Source organism: Scyliorhinus canicula, chromosome 15, assembly GCF_902713615.1.
Source record: "Scyliorhinus canicula chromosome 15, sScyCan1.1, whole genome shotgun sequence".
Classification (NCBI taxonomy): Eukaryota; Metazoa; Chordata; class Chondrichthyes; order Carcharhiniformes; family Scyliorhinidae; genus Scyliorhinus; species Scyliorhinus canicula.
The window spans coordinates 56,626,239-56,651,714 of NC_052160.1; the positions used below are offsets into that span (position 1 = coordinate 56,626,239).

At 43.2% G+C, this 25,476-nt stretch overlaps 1 protein-coding gene across 5 annotated transcripts in view; it reads left to right on the forward strand.

Annotated features, from left to right (window-relative positions):
• sdk1a (sidekick cell adhesion molecule 1a) overlaps positions 1-25,476 on the forward strand; it is a 1,043,142-nt gene that overhangs the window by 868,254 nt on the left and 149,412 nt on the right. For all 5 annotated transcript variants that reach the window (XM_038820122.1, XM_038820123.1, XM_038820124.1 and 2 more), the window contains one exon: positions 19,296-19,394. In XM_038820122.1, coding sequence (XP_038676050.1) covers positions 19,296-19,394 — 99 coding nt within the window. The remainder of the gene's footprint in view (positions 1-19,295; positions 19,395-25,476) is intronic.

Below are 25,476 nucleotides of genomic sequence, written 5' to 3' on the forward strand. Positions count from 1 at the left end.
TGAACATTGGCGAATTCCATTCTTTAACATCGAGAACTGAAACCAATAGAAGTCCTCCAAAATGTGAAAATGAAAATCGCTTATTGTCACAAGTAGGCTTCAATGAAGTTACTGTGAAAAGCCCCTAGTCACCACATTCCGGCGCCTGTTCGGGGAGGCTGGTACGGGAATCGAACTGTGCTGCTGGCCTGCTTGGTCTGCTTTAAAAGCAGCGATTTAGCCCGGTGAGCTAAACCAGACCCTGTAGCTGCCCTTGTTCCTTAATTCTATCCCAGTGCCACAAAATGCCCCCTACAAGATCAGTGTGAATTTTTCAATGCTCATATCAGCCACCTAACGACCTTCCCAACTGAGATTGACAATTTGTGTCTGATTTTGGTCAATTCAATGACATGGCCTAATTCAGATGAGAGCTGGGCCAAGACTGTCCAAACTAATGTCACATATAACCAGCAGACACGGAGTCAGCTCAGCCAGTTAGTTTAAGCTGCATTCAACTCTAGCTCCCAGAGGTGAAAGGATGGTGGAGTATCACTATACCACCCTGCTCACCCCACAAATAACCTTAATTGTTAGGACAGGGTAGTTCTAATGTAGTTATAATTGTATAGTCAAATTTGACCAGTTAATAATACAGCAGAACATAGGAATGTGCAAGACCAGAAAAGGGCATTTGGATTTGTTTTTTTGTCATGTGTACCGAGGTGCAGTGAAAAGTATTTTCCCACTCCCTATCGTTAGGATAAATGACAGTTAAATCCTTCACAATGTTAAGCTTCCCTAATATTTCAGGTGCCTACAACTAAAACTGAATTGCTCTTTGTGCTACTCTATCCAGTGCCTGGATACATTGTGCACATTACTCCAGGTTAGGGTATAAATAGGATTACTTATTGAGATTACAAAGTGTTTACAGAATCAAAATAGATTTGAGCTCGATTCCTCGAGCTATTCAGCCCAACATACAATTTAACATTATGCACTCTGCTAATGACATTAACGATCCATCCACCACCATCTCAAAATCCATCTCCTGTTTAATGTACATAGGATTAGGAGAAGGCCATTCAGTCCTTCGAGTTTGTCCACCATTAGGTTAGATACATAAGAACATAAGAACTAGGAGCAGGAGTAGGCCATTTGGCCCCTCGAGCCTGCTCCACCCTTCAATGAGATCATGGCTGATCTTTTGTGGACTCAGCTCCACTTTCCAGCCCGAACACCATAACCTTTAATCCCTTTATTATTCAAAAAATGATCTATCTTTATCTTAAAAACATTCAACGAAGGAGCCTCAACTGCTTCACTGGGCAAGGAATTCCATAGATTCACAACCCTTTGGGTGAAGAAGTTCCTCCTAAACTCAGTCCTAAATCTACTTTGCCTTATTTTGAGGCTATGCCCCCTAGCTCATGGCTGCTCTGTACATCAGCTCCACTTACATGTCTTTAAACATTCATTAATGGAATGTGGGCATCAGGGCGGGGTGAGAATTTATTGCTTTTATCACAAATTGCCTTTGAGACGATAGTGGTCAACTGCCTTCTTGAATCTCTGCAGTCCATGTGGTGTAAGTACACCCGCAGTGCTATCAGGGAGGGAGGGAGGGAGTTCCAGGATTTTGACCCAGCGACAATGAAGGACAAGTCAGGATTGTGAGTGGCTTGGATGTTTCCGTGTGTGTTACTTTATTACAAATCTTTGTTGTATATCCCTGATTAACCCTTGCCTAGCAAAAATCAAGCAGTCACAGTCTTGAAAATGTCAATTTGTTCAGTTTGTTGAGTTCCATGTAACTTTTTATGCCTCCTCAGAATGTTGCAGTTACATCAAATAAATTGTGGTGGAAGTCTAACATCAACAAGTAGTGGCTCCAAGCTGTTGGACAAAATAGGTGTTAGTTATATTTTTTAAACAAAGGTTTCAAAGCGTCATCCGCATCTGAATGCTATGCTATAATTGATTTTTTTTAAAATAAGAAACTTTGTATTACGCCATAATAATCCATTTAAGACGCTGGAAAGGAAAACAGGCAATTGTCTTTTCTGAGCATTCTAGAGTCTGGTCAACAGAAGCTTAAAAAAAATGAATGCATCAGCAGTTTCTTCCTGTTCAAATGCTTTAATTATTGCAACTGCAATTTTTAAGGTCACAAAGAACACCTTCAAATCCATTGATGTTCAACAGTCAGCGTGGATCCAGGTTTGATTTGGATATTAACTTTTGTCCAATTAAGTGATCATTTCTAATTATACATAGTTTAAAAATTGAACAAGCATTTATCTACAATGAGTTCCGGACTTCCACTACCCTTTATCTGAAAACATGCAACCAGATTTTACTCCTAATTGGTCTACCTTTCACTTTAATCTTGTTCTGAATTCCCCAACAGAGGAAGTATCCGTATCTATCCGATTGCATTCCTTTTAATTTTAAACAGCTTCTAAACTCACAGGACTACATACCAGTTCATGCAATTTGTCCTCACATATTAAGACTTTGAGCACTCCTATCACTCTGACAAGTCTCTGTTGTCATTCAGTGACCAAAACTTAGCATGGTACTCGAGATCGCGTCTGACCAAGGCTCTTTACAATTGAAGAAACACATCTTCATTTTGTATTCCAGCCCGCTTAAGGTAAACAATATGTTAGGCAGGTTGGTTCGATGTGGACTGCACTTGATGCAGGGAAGTTAGAAACAGACGTCTAACACTGGAGAAGATCCAACACTGTTTTATTCAACTATAGAACTGCTATACATATTCAGCTGTGGGTCGACACTATACTGATCTGACTGGTGACCTTGTAGTAGCCTGACCAGACTTACTAGCTACCACATGGTGTTTGCACTTGCTAGCTCGTGGACTCTGACTGTCTCAGTAGCTGGGTCCTGAGAGAGCGGGAAACCTCGTGCCCTCTGGCTTTATAGTGGTAGTCTCCTGTCTGGTGATTGGCTGCACTGTGTGTATGCTTACTGGTCATCCTATGTGTCAATCACTGCCTGTCTGCATCTCATTATATACATGAGTGGATATTATGACAGTAAAGACTAGCATTCCATCAAGCTTTTTGATTAATTATTATAGCTGTCAACCATTTTTAATGGCCACGAAAATCCCTCAGTTTCTCCACAGTTCCTAGTCTCTCACCATTAAAATATTTTGATCTATATTTTTTAGATCCAAAGATGAATACTCTTTCACTTTTATTGTCACTGTTTCCTAACCGCTTGACTTTGCAATCATTCACATTAAGTGGCACCTGCTACTCTTTGGTCAAACCCTCTTGCATGTCCTTCAGTATTTGTAAAGCGTTTCCTATATATTTGCAATCCCTTCCAGTTAGATAACATTGACAAATGTTCGGCTTATATCTGTTTCCAAGACAAATAACAGTGAATTCAGTCTATCAGCAGTTTGAAATACATTACATATTTTGGTTTGCAATTACATTGTGTAGTTGTTAATCTAATAGTTTGGGAAGATATGTTGGGATAATGTCATTTATGTCACAATTGTCTTGGCAAGGAAATGTGTGTTGAAACGTGAGAATGGTAACTGTGCGAGTAACAGAGAAATCTTCAAGTTGAAGTGTGAAACTGGGACACTCGTCAAGATCACGGTTGATTCAGACCAAGAGTGAAAGTAATCCACCAATTTAAAATATTTTTGAACTCATGAATCCAGGTTGTTCTGCACAAACAGACAAAATTTAAAGATAGTTTAATTTTCAAACTATGTATCGTCAGATATGATCATCTAATTGCAGGGGAACTAAATATCCAAATCATATGTGGATCCACACTTACTGTCGAACCCATGGATTGGAGCTATCTTTTGGGACCTTAACTAAGCTTTGCCATTGGGCAGAAATTGCTGATGTGTGCAATTTGTGTTGGCTTAGCTTCTTCTGTTGACCAGATTCAAGGGCCATGGTGTGGTACTAAGTTTTCGATATTTAAAAAAAACAACAATGATAGCAAAAAATTTGGTGCAGATGAAGCTTTGAATTTGGTGTTTTAAAAAATAAACTGACACTTGGGCTGGAATTTTCCAATCCTCAGGCTGACAGGATCTTCGGTCCTGGCGATGTAAATGTCGATTTCATTTCAATGGCTGGCAGCCCTGCTGCAGGAGAACGCATGGTGGGGTGAGGGGGGGGGGGGGGGGGGGGGGGGGCAACAGTACTACAGGTGCTTGTGCCTGAACTTGTTCAAGAGACAAAAATAATTGAGAGAAAAACATATGACAGGAATTTAAGATGTTGTACCAAAATGTTCAGCTCTCAAGCACATGTAACAAGCAGCAAAACAAATACTGCCTCACCAAAATAAAACAGCTGCTTCAGAGCAAAATAATTTTGTCAAAGCAATTTGATTTTTTAAAAACCCCATTTACAAGTCTCCAGGCTGTGCCAAAGGTTTAACTGCCATAATCAGGCTTTTTCCTGAATCGGGTTGAGGGTGAAACTGAATCTTGCCAAAGAGATTTATTCACAGAACCGAGCTGCCATCTTTTTTTTGACAACGTTTCTACAAATCTGCCAGATCCCAAAAATGAAAAGAAATATTTACTGATTACTTCTGAAAGCCGCACACTAGTTCAAACCGAGCCGTAGGTGTACAGCTGTATTGAATGCAATCTTGTTGCCATGGACAACACTGCTGATAACCCCTGGCTCCATTTTTTGTTGCTGCCAGTTGTCTATTGAAAGATCCTGTTTTGTAGTCAAATTTATCTTTATAGCTGTCAAGAATAGTCCCTGTTACATTCCTTAAATCAGACTTGGATGAGAAACCGTGTTAGTGGTGATGCAATAAACCGAATTGGGAAATTTCACTGAACTGAAAAGATCTGTCCTTATAATAATATTACTGACTAGATTTCTCCTATTCTACATCAAGGATTTATTTAAGGATGGTAAGAAATGCACGTCATGAGTAGATTTTGGAGTGAAGTAAGATGTTTGACAGAAGACTTAATTTTTAAGTTCCATTTGCTCTTCACTCATGGGGTGGAATTTAGTGCCCTCTCCTGTGGCAAGCTTGGTGTTGGGAGGGGCATTTAATCCGGTGGGGGGATGACGGGCGGGACCTCTCCTCTGCCCTGATTAACTCCAGGTCAGGAAGGCTCATGGACTGTCTCCCCACTCTGCCACAAATTGATGTACTTGAGTGGGCAATTAATGTCCACTTAAGGGCCTCATTTTCACAACCCCGCCTTTCTAATCTTCTGCAAATTAGGTCCCAATAAGCGGGAAGCTCTCAAAGCAAATCCTGCCAGGGTTACTTTCGAGCTTCTGTGTGGAGGTTTCCTTTTTCTCAGCCACTTTGTTGCCTCATCAAGGAACCTGGCATCAGGAAGAGCCAACTCTTGATCTTACTGCCCCCCTCCCCATCACTTATCTATGACTCGCATTCATTGGTGATTCTGGGTCTGGAAGCACTACCGAGATAATGGTCAGACTCAAATGGCTGGAAGAGATGTAGTATCCACTCCCAGTGTCATAAATCTTGGGGAAGGTTCAAAGGCGATCCAGATTGCCACTTAATTCAGTATGCCATCCCAAACATAGGTGCCAAGGGTCTCTTACTGGCTCCCTTGTGGCCAACCATGGCTTCAGCTTGCCACTGCTTAACGAATGGAGACCCTTTTTTAAGTTGTGGAGTACTGGCAACAGTAATACATTCTATCTATAAATAGATATTGATAGACAAACAACAAAACGGCAGACACCAATTTAAAAACTTCATGCAGGACCTGAAGAGGTTTCAGTGAGATTACAAAGAACAAAGAAAATTACAGCACAGGAACAGGCCCTTCGGCCCTCCCAGCCTGCGCCGATCCAGATCCTTTATCTAAACCTGTCTCCTATTTTCCAAGGTCTACTTCCCTCTGTTCCCGCCCGTTCATATACCTGTCTAGATGCTTCTTAAATGATGCTATCGTGCCCGCCTCTACCACCTCTGCTGGTAAAGCGTTCCAGGCACCCACCACCCTTTGCGTAAAAAACTTTCCACGCACATCTCCCTTAAACTTTCTCCCTCTCACCTTGAAATCGTGACCCCTTGTAACTGACACCCCCACTCTTGGGAAAAGCTTGTTGCTATCCACCCTGTCCATACCTCTCATAATTTTGTAGACCTCAATCAGGTCCCCCCTCAACCTCCGTCTTTCCAACGAAAACAATCCTAATCTACTCAACATTTCTTCATAGCTAGCACCCTCCATACCAGGCAACATCCTGGTGAACCTCCTCTGCACCCTCTCCAAGGCATCCACATCCTTCTGGTAATGTGGCGACCAGAACTGCACGCAGTATTCCAAATGTGGCCGAACCAAAGTCCTATACAACTGTAACATGACCTGCCAACTCTTGTACTCAATACCCCGTCCGATGAAGGCAAGCATGCTGTATGTCTTCTTGACCACTCTATCAACCTGCGTTGCCACCTTCAGGGTACAATGGACCTGAACGCCCAGATCTCTCTGCACGTCAATTTTCCCCAAGACCCTTTCATTGACCATATAGTCCGCTCTTGAATTTGATCTTCCAAAATGTATCACCTCGCATTTGCCTGGATTGAACTCCATCTGCCATTTCTCTTCCCAACTCTCCAATCTATCTATATTTTGTTGTATTCTCTGACAGTCCTCCTCGCTATCTGCAACTCCACCAATCTTAGTATCATCTGAAAACTTGCTCATCAGACCACCTATACCTTCCTCCAGGTCATTTATGTAGATCACAAACATCAGTGGTCCGAGCACGGATCCCTGTGGAACACCACTAGTCACCCTTCTCCAATTTGAGACACTCCCTTCCACCACTACTCTCTGTCTCCTGTTGCCAAGCCAGTTCTTTATCCATCTAGCTAGTACACCCTGAACCCCATACGACTTCACTTTTTCCATCAACCTGCCATGGGAAACCTTATCAAACGCCTTACTAAAGTCCATGTATACGACATCTACAGCCCGTCCCTCATCAATTAACTTTGTCACTTCCTCAAAGAATTCTATTAGGTTTGTAAGACATGACCTTCCCATGCTGCCCATCACTGATAAGTCTATTTTCTTCCAGATGTGAATAGATCCTATCCCTCAGTATCTTCTCCAACAGTTTTCCTCCCACTGACGTCAAGCTCACAGGTCTATAATTTCCTGGATTATCCCTGCTACCCTTCTTTATTTTATTTTATTTTTTTTTAAATTTAGAGTACCCAATTATTTTTTCCAATTAAGGGGCAATTTAGCGTAGCCAATTCACCTATCCTGCACATCTTTGGGTTGTGGGGGTGAAACCCACGCAGACACAGGGAGAATGTGCAAACTCCTCACGGACAGTGACCCAGGGCCGGGATTCGAACCCGGGTCCTCAGCGCCGTTGGCAGCAATGCTAACCACTGTGCCACCGTGCCTCCCTCTGCTACCCTTCTTAAACAAAGGGACAACATTAGCAATTCTCCAGTCCTCCAGGACCTCACCCGTGCTCAAGGATGCTGCAAAGATATCTGTTAAGGCCCCAGCTATTTTGACCCTCGCTTCCCGCAGTAACCTGGGATAGATCCCATCCGGTCCTGGGGACTTGTCCACCTTAATGTCTTTTAGAATACCCAAAACTTCCTCCTTCCGTATGACAACTTGACCGAGAGTATTTAAACATCCATCCCTAGCCTCAACATCCATCTTGTCCCTCTCCTTTGTGAATACCGATGCAAAGTACTCATTAAGAATCTCACCCATTTCCTTTGAGTCCACGCATAAATTCCCTCTTTTGTCTTTAAGTGGGCCAATCCTTTCTCTAGTTACCCTCTTGCTCCTTACATACGATAAAATGCTTTGGGATTTTCCTTAACCCTGTTAGCCAAAGATATTTCATGACCCCTTTTAGCCCTCTTTATTGCGCGTTTGAGATTCGTCCTACTTTCCCGATATTCCTCCAAAGCTTCATAAGTTTTGAGTTGCCTCGATCCTACGTATGCTTCCTTTTTCATCTTAGCTAGTCTCACAATTTCACCCATCATCCATGGTTCCCTAATCTTGCCATTTCTGTCTTTCATTTTCACAGGAACATGTCTGTCCTGCACTCTAATCAACCTTTCCTTAAAAGACTTCCACATTTCAAATGTGGATTTACCCTTAAACAGCTGCTCCCAATCCACATTCCCTAGCTCCTGCCGAATTTTATTATACTCTGCCTTTCCCCAATTTAGTACTCTTCCTTTCGGACCCCTCTTGTCCTTGTCCATGAGTATTCTAAAACTTACGGAATTGTGATCGCTATTCCCAAAGTAATCACCGACTGAAACATCAACCACCTGGCCGGGATCATTCCCCAATACCAGGTCCAGTATGGCCCCTTCCCGAGTTGGACTATTTACATACTGCTCTAAAAAACTCTCCTGGATGCTCCTTACAAACTCTGCTCCATCTACGCCTCCAACACTACACGAATCCCATTCAATGTTGGGGAAGTTAAAATCTCCCATCACAACCACCCTATTGCTCCTACATTTTTCTATAATCTGTCTGCATATTTGTACCTCTACTTCATGCTCGCTTTTGGGAGGCCTGTAGTAAAGTCCCAACAATGTTACTGCACCCTTCCTATTTCTCAGCTCCACCCATATTGCCTCAGTGCTCGAATCCTCCATCGTGCCCTCCTTAATCACAGCTGTGATATCATCTCTGACGAGTAATGCAACTCCTCCACCCGTTCTACCTCCCTCTCTATCCCTCCTGAAGCATCTATATCCTGGGATAATCAGTTGCCAGTCCTGTCCTTCCCTCAACCAAGTCTCAGTAATACCAATAGCATAATATTCCCAGGTACTGATCCAAGCCCTAAGTTCATCTGCCTTACCTGCTACACTTCTCACATTAAAACAAATGCACCTCAGACCATCTTTGCGTTCATCATCTCTTCCCTGTCTACTCTTCCCCTTAGTCACATTGAGTTTATTGTCTCGTACCTTACTGGCTTTAGTTGCGGCTTCTTTACTGACCTCTAACTTCCTAATCTGGTTCCCATCCCCCTGCCACATTAGTTTAAAACCTCTCCAGCAGTGTTAGCAAAAGCACAGAACCAATGCAAACAGATATAAAAACAAATTTTAAAAACTGCAATTCTCCACACCTAATTCACTGTATTTTTTTTTCTATTCCTCACAGCCTATCTCAAAATTCTGTCTAATCTCTGTTGGGAGTAGGGAACCAATTCAGGCACACTGCTATGAATTTAATCCCATTGAATTGTCTGGTATTGACATGTGGGTCAGTCATGTGTTACATTTGAGAGAGTAATTAAGTTAGTTTGCTACTTTATTAAGTTTAGATAGTTTTTACCTTGGATTGGACATTGAAAAATAAATCTACTTTAATGTGGCTGACTTGACCTGTGATTAATTGTGACATGTAAGTCTCCATGGTACTTGTGGTACCAGCCTCCTTCAATGTATAAAAAACATTCCACATAGTGTAGTGATCATATTTGAATTTAGACTGATGTAACACAGAAGGAGGCTATTCAATCCATTGTCCTTGTGTTTGCTCGTTGATAGAACAATTAAATTAGGACCACTTGGGCAGAAGTTTCTGCTCCCACCAGCGGTGGGAATCATGGCAGGCTTGTCCACCTGTAAAAAATTAACTTGGATTGTTGTTCTCCCAATGTTGATGGCGGGTTGAAGGTTTCCCATTGATCTATGCTGGAAACCACATTTGCATTCATTAGCATCTTATGAATGCTCATTAAAAGAGCAACTCACCATAAGACATAGGAGCAGAATTAGGCCACTCGGCCCATCAAGTCTGCTCTGCCATTCAATCATGGCTGATATTTTCTCATCCCCATTCTCCTGACTTCTCCCCATTATCCCTGATCCCCTTATTAATCAAGAACCTATCTATCTATCTCTGTCTTAAAGACACTCAGTGATTTGGCCTCCACAGCCTTCTACGGCAAAGAGTTCCACAGATTCATCATCCTCTGGCTGAAGAAATTCCTCCTTATCTCTGTTTTAAAGGATCATCCCTTTAGTCTGAGATGGTGTCCTCTGGTTCTAGTTTTTCCTAAAAGTGGAAATATCCTCTCCACGTTTACTCTATCCAGGCCTCGCAGTATCTTTTTTTAATATAAATTTAGTGTACCCAATTCATTTTTTCCTATTAAGGGGCAATTTAGTGTGTCCAATCCACCTACCCTGCACATCTTTGGGTTGTGGGGGCGAAACCCATGCAACATGGGGAGAATGTGCAAACTCCACACAGACAGTGACCCAGAGCCGGGATCGAACCTGAGGCCTCAGCACCGTGAGGCAGCAATGCTAACCACTGTGCCACCGTGCTGCCCCAGCCTCGCAGTATCTTGTAAGTTTCAATAAGATCCGCCCTCATCCTTCTAAACTCCCGAGTACAGACCCAGAGTCCTCAACCATTCCTCATACGACAAGTTTTATGTTCCCTCTTAAAATTAAGTGCCCACCAGCAGATAATTAGAATGGTCTGACTTCCCGACTGTACACAAGTGGCTTGCATGTTGCCAGTGTTGGTTCATGAACAACTTTGAGGTATGTAGATATTGCATTTGCCTATCTGTAAGAGAGTTTCTGCAGGATTTTGGATGCTTGTATTAGAGGTTGTCTCAAGGCTGGTGTGGTAGGCAAGACCAACAAGTGGGGGAGGGTGGGGGGGAGACAGAGCAGAACTAGGGTGGTGCAGTGGAACTGGAAATGAAGGCAGGTCTGGGGTTTGGTGGTGGAACACAAAAGGGAAGGGGATAGATGGAGGGAGGACTGGGGGAGGGTTAAGCAACTTAGGAGGGAAAGTCCTATTCGGGGGTGGATTGGGATCAAGGAACACTGTAGAGTAGTGAAAGACTTGTGAGACCAGAGTTAGAATACTGTCCAAGGAGGAGTCTAAGACTGTTCTGAGGCTAAGGCCATGCGGCCAGGAACATTTTGAACAGATTGTCTTTGGGCTGTGTGGGCCATGTTGGACAACACTGCACGACACTTTTGTTTTAGGCAGGGGAAGGCCTCTGTGGGCAATGATGGTAGTGTATTGTATGGTATGCAGGGCATGGTCAATCACCTAAGGAATTTGGTCCTAGGCGTTAGAGGCATGGTATTGTGAGACAGATGGCACAGTCACGGCCAGGGGAGGCTGCATCCTGTAAGCCAGGAGCTGAAAAGTCATGGCAGAACCTTTGGATGCATGGTGGTATGTCCCAGAAAATAGGGGTCACGTAGCTTCGAGAAGGGAAGGGTTCAGATCAGCAAAGGACATGGCACCATCAACATTAAAGGGATCAAGGGGGATGACAGGAATATCAACATGAATACTGATGGGTTTGAGAGTAACTTGCGAGGCTGGATTGTGATAGGAGGAAGAAAAATCAGGTGATGAGAATGGAGGATGATGGGATGGACTTGGTGGGTTATAGTGGGAGGGTTGGAAGCTGGTCTCCCACATGAATGTCACAGCACCATTTTTGACTTTCCCTTCCAATGACGCAGTTTGAAAATCAAGCTTGAGCAAATTGGTTGGAGATGAGTCTATGGGCATGTGATTGGAGTTCGGCACAGCAAATGTTGGTTGATTGAAGGGGGACCCTATAATTGTCTTGCTCAAACCAGGAAAGACAAATCAACTGGATCTACCATTGCTCAATTATGTTAGTTCACAGAAATAAGGAGGAATTGAGAATGATGGCTGCAGGCAACACTGCTTTCTTGATGGCTTTGATCCGAATGAAGTGGAGAAGGCACGTCACTGTTTGGCACAGCTCAGGGAAGGCCATCGCCCTGAGGAACAAGAGTCAGCAGGGCCCCAGGAAGAACTAGATGTTGATATAGAGTGACCAAGTCTACAAAGATGTTTGGCACATCCAAGGGTCCACAGAAGGCACAGCTCAAACATGGAGATGAGCAAAAGACAATACTGCAGAAGCCTTCACTTGTCTCGGGATGTGGCAGCTCATATTTGCCACATTCTCCGTGAGGAACTCATGCCACATTGGACTTGGAGGACATCTGATGCCAGTTGCACTTAAGGTTACCACTGCACTGAACTATTTTGACAGTGGATGCTTCGAGGGTCAATTATGAGATTGCACAAAGGTCCCAAGTCGTTCCTTCCGCAGACTCCACTGGGGACATCCAAGTTATCTCAAAATCAGTGACACATAAATGCTGTGATATGGACATGCCGGCGTTGGACTGGGGTGAGCACAGTAAGCAGGTGATTCACCTGAGGAAGGAGTTGTGCTCCAAAAGCTAGTGATTTGAAACAAACCTGTTGGACTTTAACCTGGTGTTGTAAGACTGCTCACATAAATGCTGAAATGAGGTAATAGATTTTCTTTTCATAAAGCTCACCATTATGTATAGTTCTGCATGAATGAAGCCAGGCTGCCAGAGCTGTGGGATTCACTGTCATCTCAGGCTTTCCACAAGTGCAGGACACCATCAGCTGCAAAGATATTGCGACAGCCGGTTAGATTCATTAATAGTAAAGGATTTCACAAGTGATTTGGCATTACAGGGAGTAGATCCAGCTTGTTTGTGATCGGTATCCAGGGAGCTCTCACGACTCTTACATTTTGAGCCACTCATAGATGCCATAGATTTTTGAGGGCCCCCAGCACTTAGAGGGTTGGCTCCTTGGTGATAAGTGGTACCCCGCTAAAGACATGGCTGAGGGTGCCCTTTCAACATGCAGAGAGTGCATCTGAGGAGAGATATAATGCTGCACTTCCAGCACAAAGTCCTCAACAGAGAAGATTATTGGCCTCTTAAAAATGCATTTCAGATATCTGGACCAATCAGGCAGGGCTCTCCAATCCCACAGAGGATTCCCCGCATCATTGTTTTCTGCTGTACTCTTCAATGTAGGGTAGACAACAAAACCTTCATTGTCATCTTCAGCATCATATGATAGGTCATCAATCTCAAAATGATAATGGAGGAAGCGTATGTCACCTTTAACCCTAATGATGGGGGTCATCTTAGAAGATGCAGCATCCCCTTGATAGCATGTGTGCACTTTGTAATGGGCTAAACATGCCACTTTCACACATCCATAAGCAAATGCACGTCATTTCAACCATGGTATGAATAGGTCAGTGGCCATGGCAGTCTTCAAGTGGCAGAATAGCTATTGTACACATCGATGCACTCATGCCAGCCTGACAGCAGCCTAGTAATGTGGCATGATTATTGCAGATTATTACAGAGGCTGCATCTTGATACCGAGCCCCCGATGCCGCAGGTCATCAGGGTGCAGAGATCTATCACGCGCAGTATGGACACACATCTGGGATTATGTTAGCATTGTACTTGGTGTGATCCAGCAGGACATTCGAGAAATTATTGACAAACACTCATTACTCTGCATTCGTCAGAAGTCTGCCAAGCTTCGGTCCTGCATTGCCCTGCCATCTGGGAGAGGCACGGCCCAGTCAGTTTTGATACAGCAGTCAGTGATAACTTAGCCACTTCATTGATGCTGTTGAAGACAGGATATGTGCATGAGCACTTCTTTCATACCATTACTGCCCTTAACATTGACAAAGGTTAATCCTTGATCTATGAGCCCTAAATCACTGCAGAGTCATGTAATGGAATCCATATTGATTGCCGTTCTGTGATCTCACAGAGAGTTTCCATCAAGCAGTGCTGGGCAGCCATTCACGAGCAAAGCAACAACCTCACGGGTAATGGTTCGTCCATAGATCTCTGAAGGTAGAAAGGCAGGCTAATAGGGTGGTGAAAAAGGCACTTGCCTTTATCAATCGATGCATTGATTACAAAAGCAGGGAGGTCATGTTGGAGTTGTATAGAATTATGGTGAGGCCCCAGCTGGAGTTCTGTGAGCAATTCCAGTCGCCATATTTTGGGAAGGATGTGATTCCACTGGAGAGGGCACAGAGGCAATTCACTGGGATATTGCCTACGGGTGGAGCATTTAAGTTATGAAGAGAGGTAGGATACGCTTGGATTGTTTTCATTGGAGCAGAGAAAACTGAGGGTCGACATGATTGAGGTGTACAAGATTATGAGGGACATGGACAGGGTGAATAGGGAGCAGTTGTTCTCTTCATTGAAGGGTCAGTTATGAGGGGACACAAGTTCAAGATGAAGGACAGGAGGTTTAGGGGGGATTTGAGGAAAAACCTTTTTACCCAGAGGGGTCGTTCATCCTTTTCCTGTATTGCAGTATAACTTTGTTTGTTTCCACAGACTGACTTCCTTGGCAATCTCCTCCCAGGATTGGGTGATGGGTGGGTGGGCCTCCTGTCTTTCCTGGACAACTTGGAGGAGAATCACCAGTGAGGCCTCACTGAAGCATGGAGCAGACGGTTTTGAGCTAATTTAGTCCTTCAGCACACACCTGGCCTGCAGTGAATGATTATCCATGCGGGTGCCGTTTAAATATGGTGCCAGAACCTTCAATCCCATACCCGCCCAGCCATGAGATTTGATTATCTCCTCACTGATGCAGATTTAATAAACTGAGAAACAGAAACTCGAGCATGAAGGTCCGCCCAGTGGGAATCATGCCACCTTTCGCCCACCACTGGCTTTTCCCCATAACCTTGTAAATTAAGACACCCTGTGTGTTTCTGCTAATGCTGTGATTTGGCTTTGGGGAAGTTTTATGCACTAGACTCAATCCATTTGCCCATTCCAGGGATGATTACAAGCCAATCCATCGGATTAGTTCAGACTATGTTTACCATATTAGATCAATTGGTTGGTTTTGCAGAATGGAGGAAGTCTGAAACCGGACATGTCCCATTCTCACCTCTGTTGCAGCTCTCCCTGGTTTTAATTTTGCTTCAAAAGTTGCTGTTCCATGGTATCTACGTATTGCACTAATTGTAGACATGCTGGTAATCAAAAAATCAAATTTGCTCTGCTATTGTTATTTACCATTGGATTTCGATCAATATTACTTTCTCCTTTGTACTTCCAGGGCAATGTTGATGTTGAGTATGATAGTAATTTGAAAATCAATCTCTCACTCCTGGAATTCCTGAGAGAGTTATCTTTTCCCTTTTTGACAAAATTAAAATATATTTTTTGATAATAGCAATAAAGATACCCAGGCAACAGATGAGCAAGTTCAAGGAGCAACACAAACTTGAATCAGGGCTGTTGCTTTCTATCCTTTAAAATGGGATTTAATTGAATGTATCCTCCATCAGTTTGTTATGGGAGAGGTGTTTTCAGAACCCCAAAATGTATCAAGGAATTCAACCAACCCCCACCTTTAATGGATTATTGCTTTTGAAGCACACGGCTTGTTCCCCAGGTGTAGTATTACAATTATGGACACGTGGTTTTTAAAACAAAACAATGTTTATTCCATGAACTCAAATTAACCTTTTAAATAAACATTGGATCTCTTAACACCCCTTTCTTCAAAAATAACCCCGAAAATAATACAACACTACCCAATCCTGCAAACTGTTCCTTTACACATCCAAAAGACTTAACAAATCCTTCAAACAGAAGCACATTAGATTTATATTCAATACTAAGACTTTTTTACAATTCCGATTTCACCAAAGGATTAAGAGATAGTCCTTCATGGCAGAGATCACCAGCAATGCAGCTCACAGCCACACACAAGCTTTCTTCGAACTGAAACTAAAAACTCAGAACTAACCTCAAAATGGCCGAACTGAGTTCAGCTCCACCCACTCTCTGACATCACTCTTTTCTTAAAGGATCATTGCTTAAACATCCATTTCTTAAAGGTACTCTCACATGACAAGTTAGATATAGGAATTGGCTTGGCTAAGAAAACTCTTCCGTTCTTAAAATCTAGCATAGATTTCTGGTAGATGGCCCATGTTGTGATAAATTCAGATTAAAATCTGAAAAATTCAGATTTTGGAGACTACATGGTGAGGATTTATTGCTGCTTACCTGCAGTAATTTCCTGGTCAGAATAGAAACCAAACCATCAATGGGCTCTTTTAACAAACAAACAGCCGGCGGGATGCTCCATTTTGCCAGCAGTCCGGGGGTTTTCCGACGGAGTGGGGCTGCCCCACAATGGGAAACCCCATTGACTGGCCAGCATAACGGATCATCCCGCTAGTGGGGTGAAGCAGTAATGTGGCGCGGCGGGACGACGCATCCCGCTGAAGAAATAGTAGCAGGAGTAGGTCATTGGGCCGACCAAACCTGCTCCACCATTGAATGGATCCTGGGTGAATATTAATATCAACTCCACTTTGCTGAGCTATCCCCATAATCCCTTAGTTCCCTTGGTATCCAAGAATCTGTCACTCTGTTTCAAATATACTTTTCTAAATTCTTTAAAGGGACGTGAGTCACGGCAAGGCCATATTTACTGTCAATCCCTAATTGCGTTTGAGAAGCTGGTGGTGAGCCTTTTTGAACTACTACACTCCATGTGCTGTAGGTACACCCACAACACTGTTAGGAAGAGAGCTCCAGTTGCTTTACCTAGTTGACCAAAAGGCTAGAGTGTAGCGCAGAATGACGCCAACAGCACAATCCCTATACCAGCTGTGGTAGCTCATGGGGGCCTGCCTCCTTGTTTTGGTGAACACTTGATGTGAAGTGGTATCCCTCAATCTATATAATCAATTATAACTGTCTAACAGAGGGAGATACCTCTGGTCCTTCATGGACTATGGCTAATTACCAATTACCAGTGAAGGAAAGGTTTTATTGTTTCATGTCAGGTGGTGTGTAGCTCGGAAGATGTTGCCAAAACAAGCTTTGGCGAGCTACAGCCGTGCATCTTGTAAATGGTACACTCTGCTGCCACATGCACTGTTAGTTGTGGGAGTAAATTCTTCAGGTAATCAGTGGGTTGCTGATCAAGCAGGCCGTTTTCTCCTGGATGGTTTTGAGCCGCTAGAGTATTTCTGGGGCTGCACTCATCCAGGAAAGTGGAGAGAATCTGTCACATTCCTCGCTTGTATCTTGTGTGTGGTGCATGGGCTTTGGGGAGTCAGGAAGTTAGGTATTCGCTGCAGAATTTCTAATCTCTGACCTGTTGTTCTAGCCACAATATGCTGGTCCAGTTAACCTTTTGATCAATGGTAACCTCCAGGAAATTGGTGAAAGTCAGTGATGGTAATGCCTTGAATATCAAGGAGACATGGTTAGATTACAATTATCAGTGAACATCCCCACTTCTGACCTTAAATTGGGGGTAGGCAATTGATTAAGCAGCCGAACAACGTTGGGCAAAGGACACCACCCTGAGGAACTCGTACAGCAATGTCTTGGATTGGCAAACCTGCCAGCTGTACTCCTTTGAATAGCACCTTCTTTACTGTGTTATAAATGAAAAGGTGAAACATTTATCGTGAATGCATAATTCAAAATAAATTGAAATATAAACTTGCAAAATTTATCAATAATTCAAATCATACATACTGTAAGAAAAATGTGTTGTGTGTCCCCTTACCATATATTTTGTATCCTCATTAGTAATGAAGTGGAATGTTATAGGAATTGCAACTTAAGGCTGGTTTAGCTCATGCGATGATTGGCCTCCTACAACCACAATCATATTCTTTGTACTAATTATGACTCCGGCCAGTGGAGAGGTTTCCTCCTGATTCACCATGAGTTACATTTTTCTGAGGCTCCTTAATGCCACACTTAGGCAAATATTATCTTGATATCAAGGGCAGTGACTCTTACCTCACCTCTGGAATTTAGGTCTTTTCTCCATGTTTGGGCGAAGGCTATAATGAGGTCAAGAACCCCCAACTGAGCATCGGTGAGTAAGTTACCGATTTGGCTGAGAAAACTCCTCCGTTCTTAAAATCTCGCATAGATTTCTGATAGATGGAAACCGGGAAAGAATATATTCTTTCTCTGAAACTTTTTGTGTTTACTTTAGCTCTCAGAGGGTCCACCCAGCCTTAAGCAATCAAGCAATTGTACAAAGATCAGTTACCAATCAAATACAATACAGATCACTTAAACCATTGAACAATACATGATGCAGTCCAGGCAGCAAAAGGTGGAACCTTTGAGTTAGAAATATTGCAAGGGAAGTCAAGTTTGTTTATAGAGAAAGCTGTGAGGAGTTTTGCTGGCGGAAGGTTAGAAGACCTATGTTCAAGTCAAGTGAGATGATCCAGTACTGCAATGAGACGAGAATGACTGCCCTTGATTTCAGCCTTTGGTTAAATGTGGCGTGATTCAGAAAAAATTAAATCAAAGGGAATCAGGAGGAAAACTCTCCACTGGCTTGAGTCATAACTAATACAATTTTACATCAGCACACAAAAGTTATACCAATTGAACTGCATTAAACTTGATACGATTTCTCTTTTTGTCCACATTACTGTGAAATAAAGCAACTCAGAATGATTCATATTAAGCCTCACGATCTGACGTTATCTTAGTCAGCCTTTGAATGAGTGAAGAGGGGGCCATGTGTGAAAGTCAGGACAATGGCTTTGCTTGTCAGGAGGGTGCATTGTGCATTCCTGAAAATTTGGGAGCGACAGATGCTATGGAACCTGAATTTTTAACATGAATCTACCTGTTAATGATACACTACAAAAGTGTAAACTTTAATTCATTTTCCATCCGCATTCCCTCTTTGGATTTTTCCTTTGCAACGCACCATCCCTGGCCAAGATGACAGATTGGAGACTTATTCCAAGCATTCGCCAAAGCCAGATCATGATCTTGTGCTGGGGGGTGAACAGGAGTGGTTCAAAGTAACTCGCCCTATGATGGCATTTTCCTCTGTATCCTGACCTCTGCTCAAATGTTTACCCGAATGGACTAGCTGAGATCAGGAGCTCGTTGTGTGACGGAGTCACTGATCTGGCATAGCTTCCTACTTCTTGGGACAACAAGTTGGTACACCTACCAGCTGTACCCCTTTGAATAGCACTTTCTTTACAGCATTCTAAATGGAAAGATGAAACATTTGTCGTGAATGCACAATTCAAAATAAATTGAAATATAAACTTGCAAAATTTATCAATAATTCAAATCCTACATACTGTAAGAAAAATGTGTTGTGTGTCCCCTTACTACATATTTTGTATCCTCATTAGTAATGAAATGGAATGTTATAGGAATTGCATTGAAGATACAAAATATGTAGTATGGGGACACAACACATTTTTCTTACAGTCACATCCTAAATACAGTAGAGACAAGTCAAAGCAGAGATTAAAATGGCACCAATAGTCAATATAAAAATCAAACGTTTACTTGAAAGTAAGGTTTGACAAATGATTATATTATGTCTCAATATTTAACACTTTCAGTTCCAGGTCCCCCCATTCGATTGTTATTCCCAGAAGTCCAGTTAACATCCCTTAGAGTCGTCTGGCAGACACCTGAAAACCCCAATGGCATCATTCTAGGTAAGAAGGAGAATGTACAAACTAGATGAAAGCCTCTATAATAAGTGCTATTGAATAGCCTCGTCGGTAATGACTTGTTTTAAGTTTGTCTTTCTCTCAATATTTTAGTTTTACCTCTTTGAAACCTTTGTGTTCTCATGTATTCTTTCAACTAAAATGAAACATTGGGAATGATTGATGAGAGACTTTACCATGACAACAATTGCCCTTTTGCACTTAGCCAGAAGAAAGTGTACTTATCTCAGATATGTATCATCAAAATTGTTCTTTGTGTTGATGTAACATTTGACACTGTCAGCATTTTGAGCCCTGTGTGGGAACTGGACAAAGGTAACAATCTTTAACACAGAATCACACTGAAAATTTATGCTATAGCAGAGCAAGATGTTTGTTCTTGGCCAGGGTAATAAGATAAGATACTCTGCATAAATAATTGATGGCTAAATTAATAGCAAACGAGCTGTCCTTTGGTGACACTTAGTGGTGATAAAGTGTATTACGCTATTAAGTGTTTTCATTGCACGTCGACATTTTAAGATATAGGGCTGGATTCTCCAAAAATGCGGCTATGTGCCCACGCCGGCGTACAAACGCTGACGCTTCACGCCAGACTTTCCTTAAACAAATTTACAGCTATTCACCTACCTTGAAGGGGCTGGCAGGGCCCCGGAGTGCTTCTCGCAGCTTCAGTTGCGGATACGGGCCCCCACACTTCCGGTTGCGATTCTGCGCATGTGCACGGCGGCAGCCTACAGAGGCCGCTCCGGACACCATGGTTGACTCGGCCGGCGGACCTGGACCGACAAAGAAGGTCTCAACGATCTGCCCTACGCCACTCCATCTATCCCGCCCAATCGCCGCCCTGCCTGCCCATAAGGCCCCCCCCGGTACTTGATCCCTCCATCCCCCCACCAGGGCGGCTGCGGACTGAGTCTCGAGTATCTTGAATAATCTTGAGAATCTTGAATAATCTTTTCCTGAGTATTTACCATCTCCCTTACTTCTCTTTGTGTTCCTACTTTCTTCAGTCACAATGGCAGAAAGGAGAAGGGGTTATTGTACTCTGTCCGTGTTCTCTCTGCTTTCAGTGGACTACAAATGGTCTCAATGCCTTCTCCGTTGTTTAAAGTGTAATTCTGAGTGAGTGAGCTAAAAATCACATTATTAAAGAAGAGTGTGGTCTTTTAGTACCACAAAATTGCCTCGACGTTTGCTGTTATTCAAACGGTTGATGATTTTTCTGATTCCACAACAGTACAAAGGGGTCTTTGTATACTGCTGATGGTTTAAAAAAAACAGTCTGTTCAGTTTTTTAAAATCTGCCTGAAGAAGTATCAGCCTCGTTCAACACAAGCCCCCAGGAGAGAGCAAAAACTAACAACCGCAGCTAAAAATCACACTTCTAAAGACAAGCTACAAAAGTAAGTCATTGGGGAGTAGGAGCAGTCCCACTTGGACTGGTATTGTTGATGATTGTCAGAGACATTCACCTAAAATAGCGTACACCATGTTTTTACAATTGCACAATGACTCTGAAGTGTCACATTTTGTTTATAGTAGTAAGTCACCCATTGACTTTTGCAGTACTTTTCTTCATGATTGAATTCTGCAGGAAAAATACATGGGGCAGTTTTGATTGGTAAACAAATGAGTACCCAAATTAATAACAAAATGCATTAGACAGCATAATCCATCTCGAGAGACGCAGTGTAAAGAATTCCGAGGTCAGATGAGGCATTGGTTTGATGCACTGGAAAACTTTCCTCACACTGCCCAGAATCCCACGTCAGAGCTGCACATCCAAGCTGTATCAGACATTCCACGCAGCCCTTATAGACTGCCTCTGAATGAGTCAGCTGAATTGATTATACATTTGAGATGAAATGCAAAGTTTTGTCCTGTTAAACTATGTTAGTTGAAAGTTATCTTGAGATTGGTTTGTCGAATCTAATGCCCAAGAGATTGAGAATATCTCCATCTTCTCGTCTGGTCCCAAAAACAAAAGGGCAATTTTTCAATAATCACAATGGCCTGGCTGAATGGGGTTCTCCATTTTTTGGCAAAGGTGTTTGATCTCAACTTTGTAACCAGAAAGGTAGATTCTGGTAATAAGGCAATAATGTTAAGGCATGGTAGATGCCGAGCTATTCAAATCCCAGAAGAGAAACTTGAAACAACCTCCTCACATTTTCTTTTGCAATTTTTGTGTCGTCTGATAAGAGATTTCGGAATCCAGAAATGATGTCCCCGACTACTTGTGGTGATTTTAGAGTCAAGTAAATGTTTATTCAGAAATAGTAAAAAAATATATAAAATAGAATTACATTTAAACACAATAGCCTCACACAGTACTAATATTTAAAGATATTTCCACACAATCTTAATTTAACAACTTCAGAGCGAACACTCCATGTTCAGCAACTCTTACAGATATTTTAACTTATAAAAGCCCAGTAATTTTTACCACAAAGTGCCTTTAATTTCTCTTGGGGTGCCCTCTGAGGTTAACAGCAGCTGGCTTTTTAGATCTGGCTTCATTCACACTGCATGCTGGGAGTGGACCAGCTAGTCCGCTAAGATGTAAAACAGCTACCCCAGGATTTCAGTATCTCTTTAAATACATTTGTTCCCTTTGATCTCTCCATTATCTAACTCAGTTTCTTTAGAAATGCTCTTTCCCAGAATTGATTAACAATGGGCGCGATTGAAAAGCAGTGTGCCGCAGTGCAACATTGCCGATAGAAGCCGGGAGACTCTACTCCTGGGATCTACCCAGCTTGCAACGTTTCGAAATCCAGAAATGATGTCCCTGACTAATTGTGAGGATTTTATAGTCAAGTGATGTTTATTAAGAAATAGGGTGAAAAAAACATAACATAGAATTACATTTAAACACAATAGCTTCACACAGTACTAATATTTTAAGACAGTTCCACACAATCTTAATTTAAGTGCCTTCAGAGCTAACACCCTGTGCTCAGCAACTCCTTATAGATTTTTAAATCTATAATAATCATAATCTTTTAATATTATCACAAGTAGGCTTAGACTAACACTGCAATGGAATTACTGTGAAGAGCCCCGAGTCGCCACACTCCCAACGCCTGTTTGGGTACACTGAGGGAGAATTCAGAATGTCCAAATTACCTAACAGCACGTCTTTCGGGAATTGTGAGAGGAAACCGCAGCACCCGGAGGAAACCCACGCAGACACGGGGAGAACGTGCAGACTCGCACAGTGACCCAAGCTGGGAATCGAACCTGGGACCCTGGTGCTGTGAAGCAACAATGCTAACCACTGTGCTACCGTGCTGCCCATAATCTATAAAAATCCAGTAATTTTTACCACAAAGTGCCTTTAATTTCTCTTGGGGTGCCCACTTGAAGTCTAACGTTGCGATGTGAATTAAACCCGTTGTGGGCTGGATCACTTTTTGGCAAATGCTTATCAGAGTGAGACAGTTAGTCTAATTTTAATATGCAGTTTCCCAAGGCACCCAAGACATTGGGATCTAATCCCTTTGCCTCGGAGACCTTGGGCGAGCACCATTCAGCACTGACCTCCACAAACAGGGACCAGACAGAACGGCACTCGTGGGTGTCTCCCAGAGGGTTGGAGGCCCGCAGGTGCTTGGTCTCAAGACAAGGTGGCACCCTGGCAGTGCCATATTGGTGCCAGCCTGGCACTACCAGGTTCCCAGATAGTGCTGGCAGGGGCACAGCCAGGGTAACAGGTTGGCACTGCCATGGTGACATTCTGGCATTTTCCACACGGCGGTGATCGGGCTGGGGGTGCCCTGAGCTGGTGTTGGGTGGGGGTTCGGGGTGGCCCGGGGACCCGTTCACAGCGAGAGGGCTGTGGGTTGTGCTGGGGGCTCCAGAGATCACAACCCCATTTTTAAATGGCATCCGGACCTCTTGCTACACTGGGGAGTTCCGGCAAGTAGAGCTCCTCAATGCAGAAAATGGGGCTACGTGTGGCCCCAGCCGCATTCCCCACTGAGGCCCCCTATCTAACCAGGGGTGTGTTTCACAGCAGGGTTCATCTCGGCACTGCAAGCGCCGAGAAACACACGGTTAAATGCGCTCACTGTGGGACTTTGTTGCCATTTGTTTAAATCTTGCCCCTTATCTCTTTACTTTAGCTTTTAGAATTTAAATGTATGCTCACTCTATCCATACTTTACCTATGACATCTTTCTTTTACAATCTGCATATCTTCCCCTTTGAACACAACCACCCTTTGAAATCTATTCCTGTTCTGTAAGAATCTTATTAAATTACCTTATGTAACCACCGGTTTGAAGGATTTCTCGGTTCATTATCATATTAAACCCACAGTTTAGATTCTCACAGTCACTCTGCCTCTGCTTCACTCACCGCTCACATACCCCCAATAAGGAGTCTAAGGCCTCCTTTCATTTTGTTGTGCAGTTGGAATGAGGCGCATATCTAAATCTTAATCAGGACAAATTCCTGGACTTAATTTTCTTTTTTCTTTAATAAAGATGCAGAAAAACTGGCAGTATCTCCTGGAAGTAGTACGAAATGTGAAATATAATGACCCAGATATTGCGGTCAATGGGAAAACAAGGAAACTTGCCACTGACTATAATAATCCAGAGATCTGAGTGGTAGGAATCCAATCCCAGTTTAAATCTGAGCCAGGTCAAGGGTTTTAACAGGATCCAAGTGGGGTGGTGACGCCAAATCAAGACACAGAACTTTTCTTTAGTGAGAGAGCGTATTGACATTTTCAGTCTCACATCTCTCCTCCCACACACTGTGGGCTGCATTCTCCGCAGCCTCGCTCCAAAATTGCGTTTGGCATGGGGGCGAAGATTCGACTTTTACGCCCAAATTGGGCCCGCGCCGCTCTCGCGATTCTCGGGTCCCCAGAGAATCGTTTCCCCTACAAAGGCCCTTCCAGCGATACTCCGATCCTGACCGACCGATTTCCCAATGGCGTGGTTCTAACCGTGTCTGGCCGGTCGGGATTCACGTGCGGCGGCTACGGACTCAGTCCGTGACCACCTTGATGGGGGGCAGGGGGATCCATCACTTGGGGGGCCTTATGGGTGGCCGGGCAGCGATCGGGAGGGTCAGATAAAGCGGCGCGTCGCTGATCGTGGGGACCTTCTTTCTTGCTGATGGTCCGCTGTCCGAGTCCGCCATGACGCTCGCCACGGCCGCTGGAGGCCGCCACCATGCACATGGGCGGACTTAGAACCGGAAGTGTGGGCGCCCCTTTCCGCATCCATAACTGCGTGAAGTTCCCCGGGTCCCTGCTCTCTCTCCCCCCCCCCCCCTTCAAGAAAGTCTGGAGTAAAACGCCAGCGTTTTTACGCCAGCGCTGGGACATAACCCCATTTATGGAGAATTCAGCTCCAGTGTCCCAGCTATCCCTTATTAGATGTGCTCAGAGACAATTAATACTCATCACCTTGTTTCTCTCACTGCAACAATGTAATTGGCATTTATCAATTACATTGTTATGATTTGTTAGACATTGACAAAGAGAATGTCTTAATATGTGGAAACAAAAATGTCAGCTAGCAGAAAGACAGCCAATTAAAATATTCACACAATTCAGGGAGGTAAAGGCACATAAAATCCTTTTAATTAAAATTTTCTAAATAGCAAAATGATTTATTTTATTCATTCATGGGATGTGGGCTTCGCTGACTAGGCCAACATTTATTGCCCATCCCTAATTGCCCTTGAGAAGGTGGTGGTGAGCTGCCTCTTTGAACCACTGCAGTCCATATGGTGTAGGCACATCCATAATGCTGTTAGGGAGGCAGTTCCAGGAGTTTTATGCAAATAATTGGATTAACATGGAAGTTAAAATAAGCAAACATTCGAAAAAAATAAATTTAATACCACGTGGACTTTTTATCATCATGGCAAAATTTGGCACTTCACAAATAGAAAATTTACTTAACAGTATTTATGTTCTGCCGAGTGCAAGATGTAAAGCTTTGACAGCATTTGCGACCCAAAAGCCTGTCTACTGCTTAATCCCACTGAGGTATGAGAATCTGTACTGGTGGAGGGTGTGGGTGACAGACATGAGTATCTA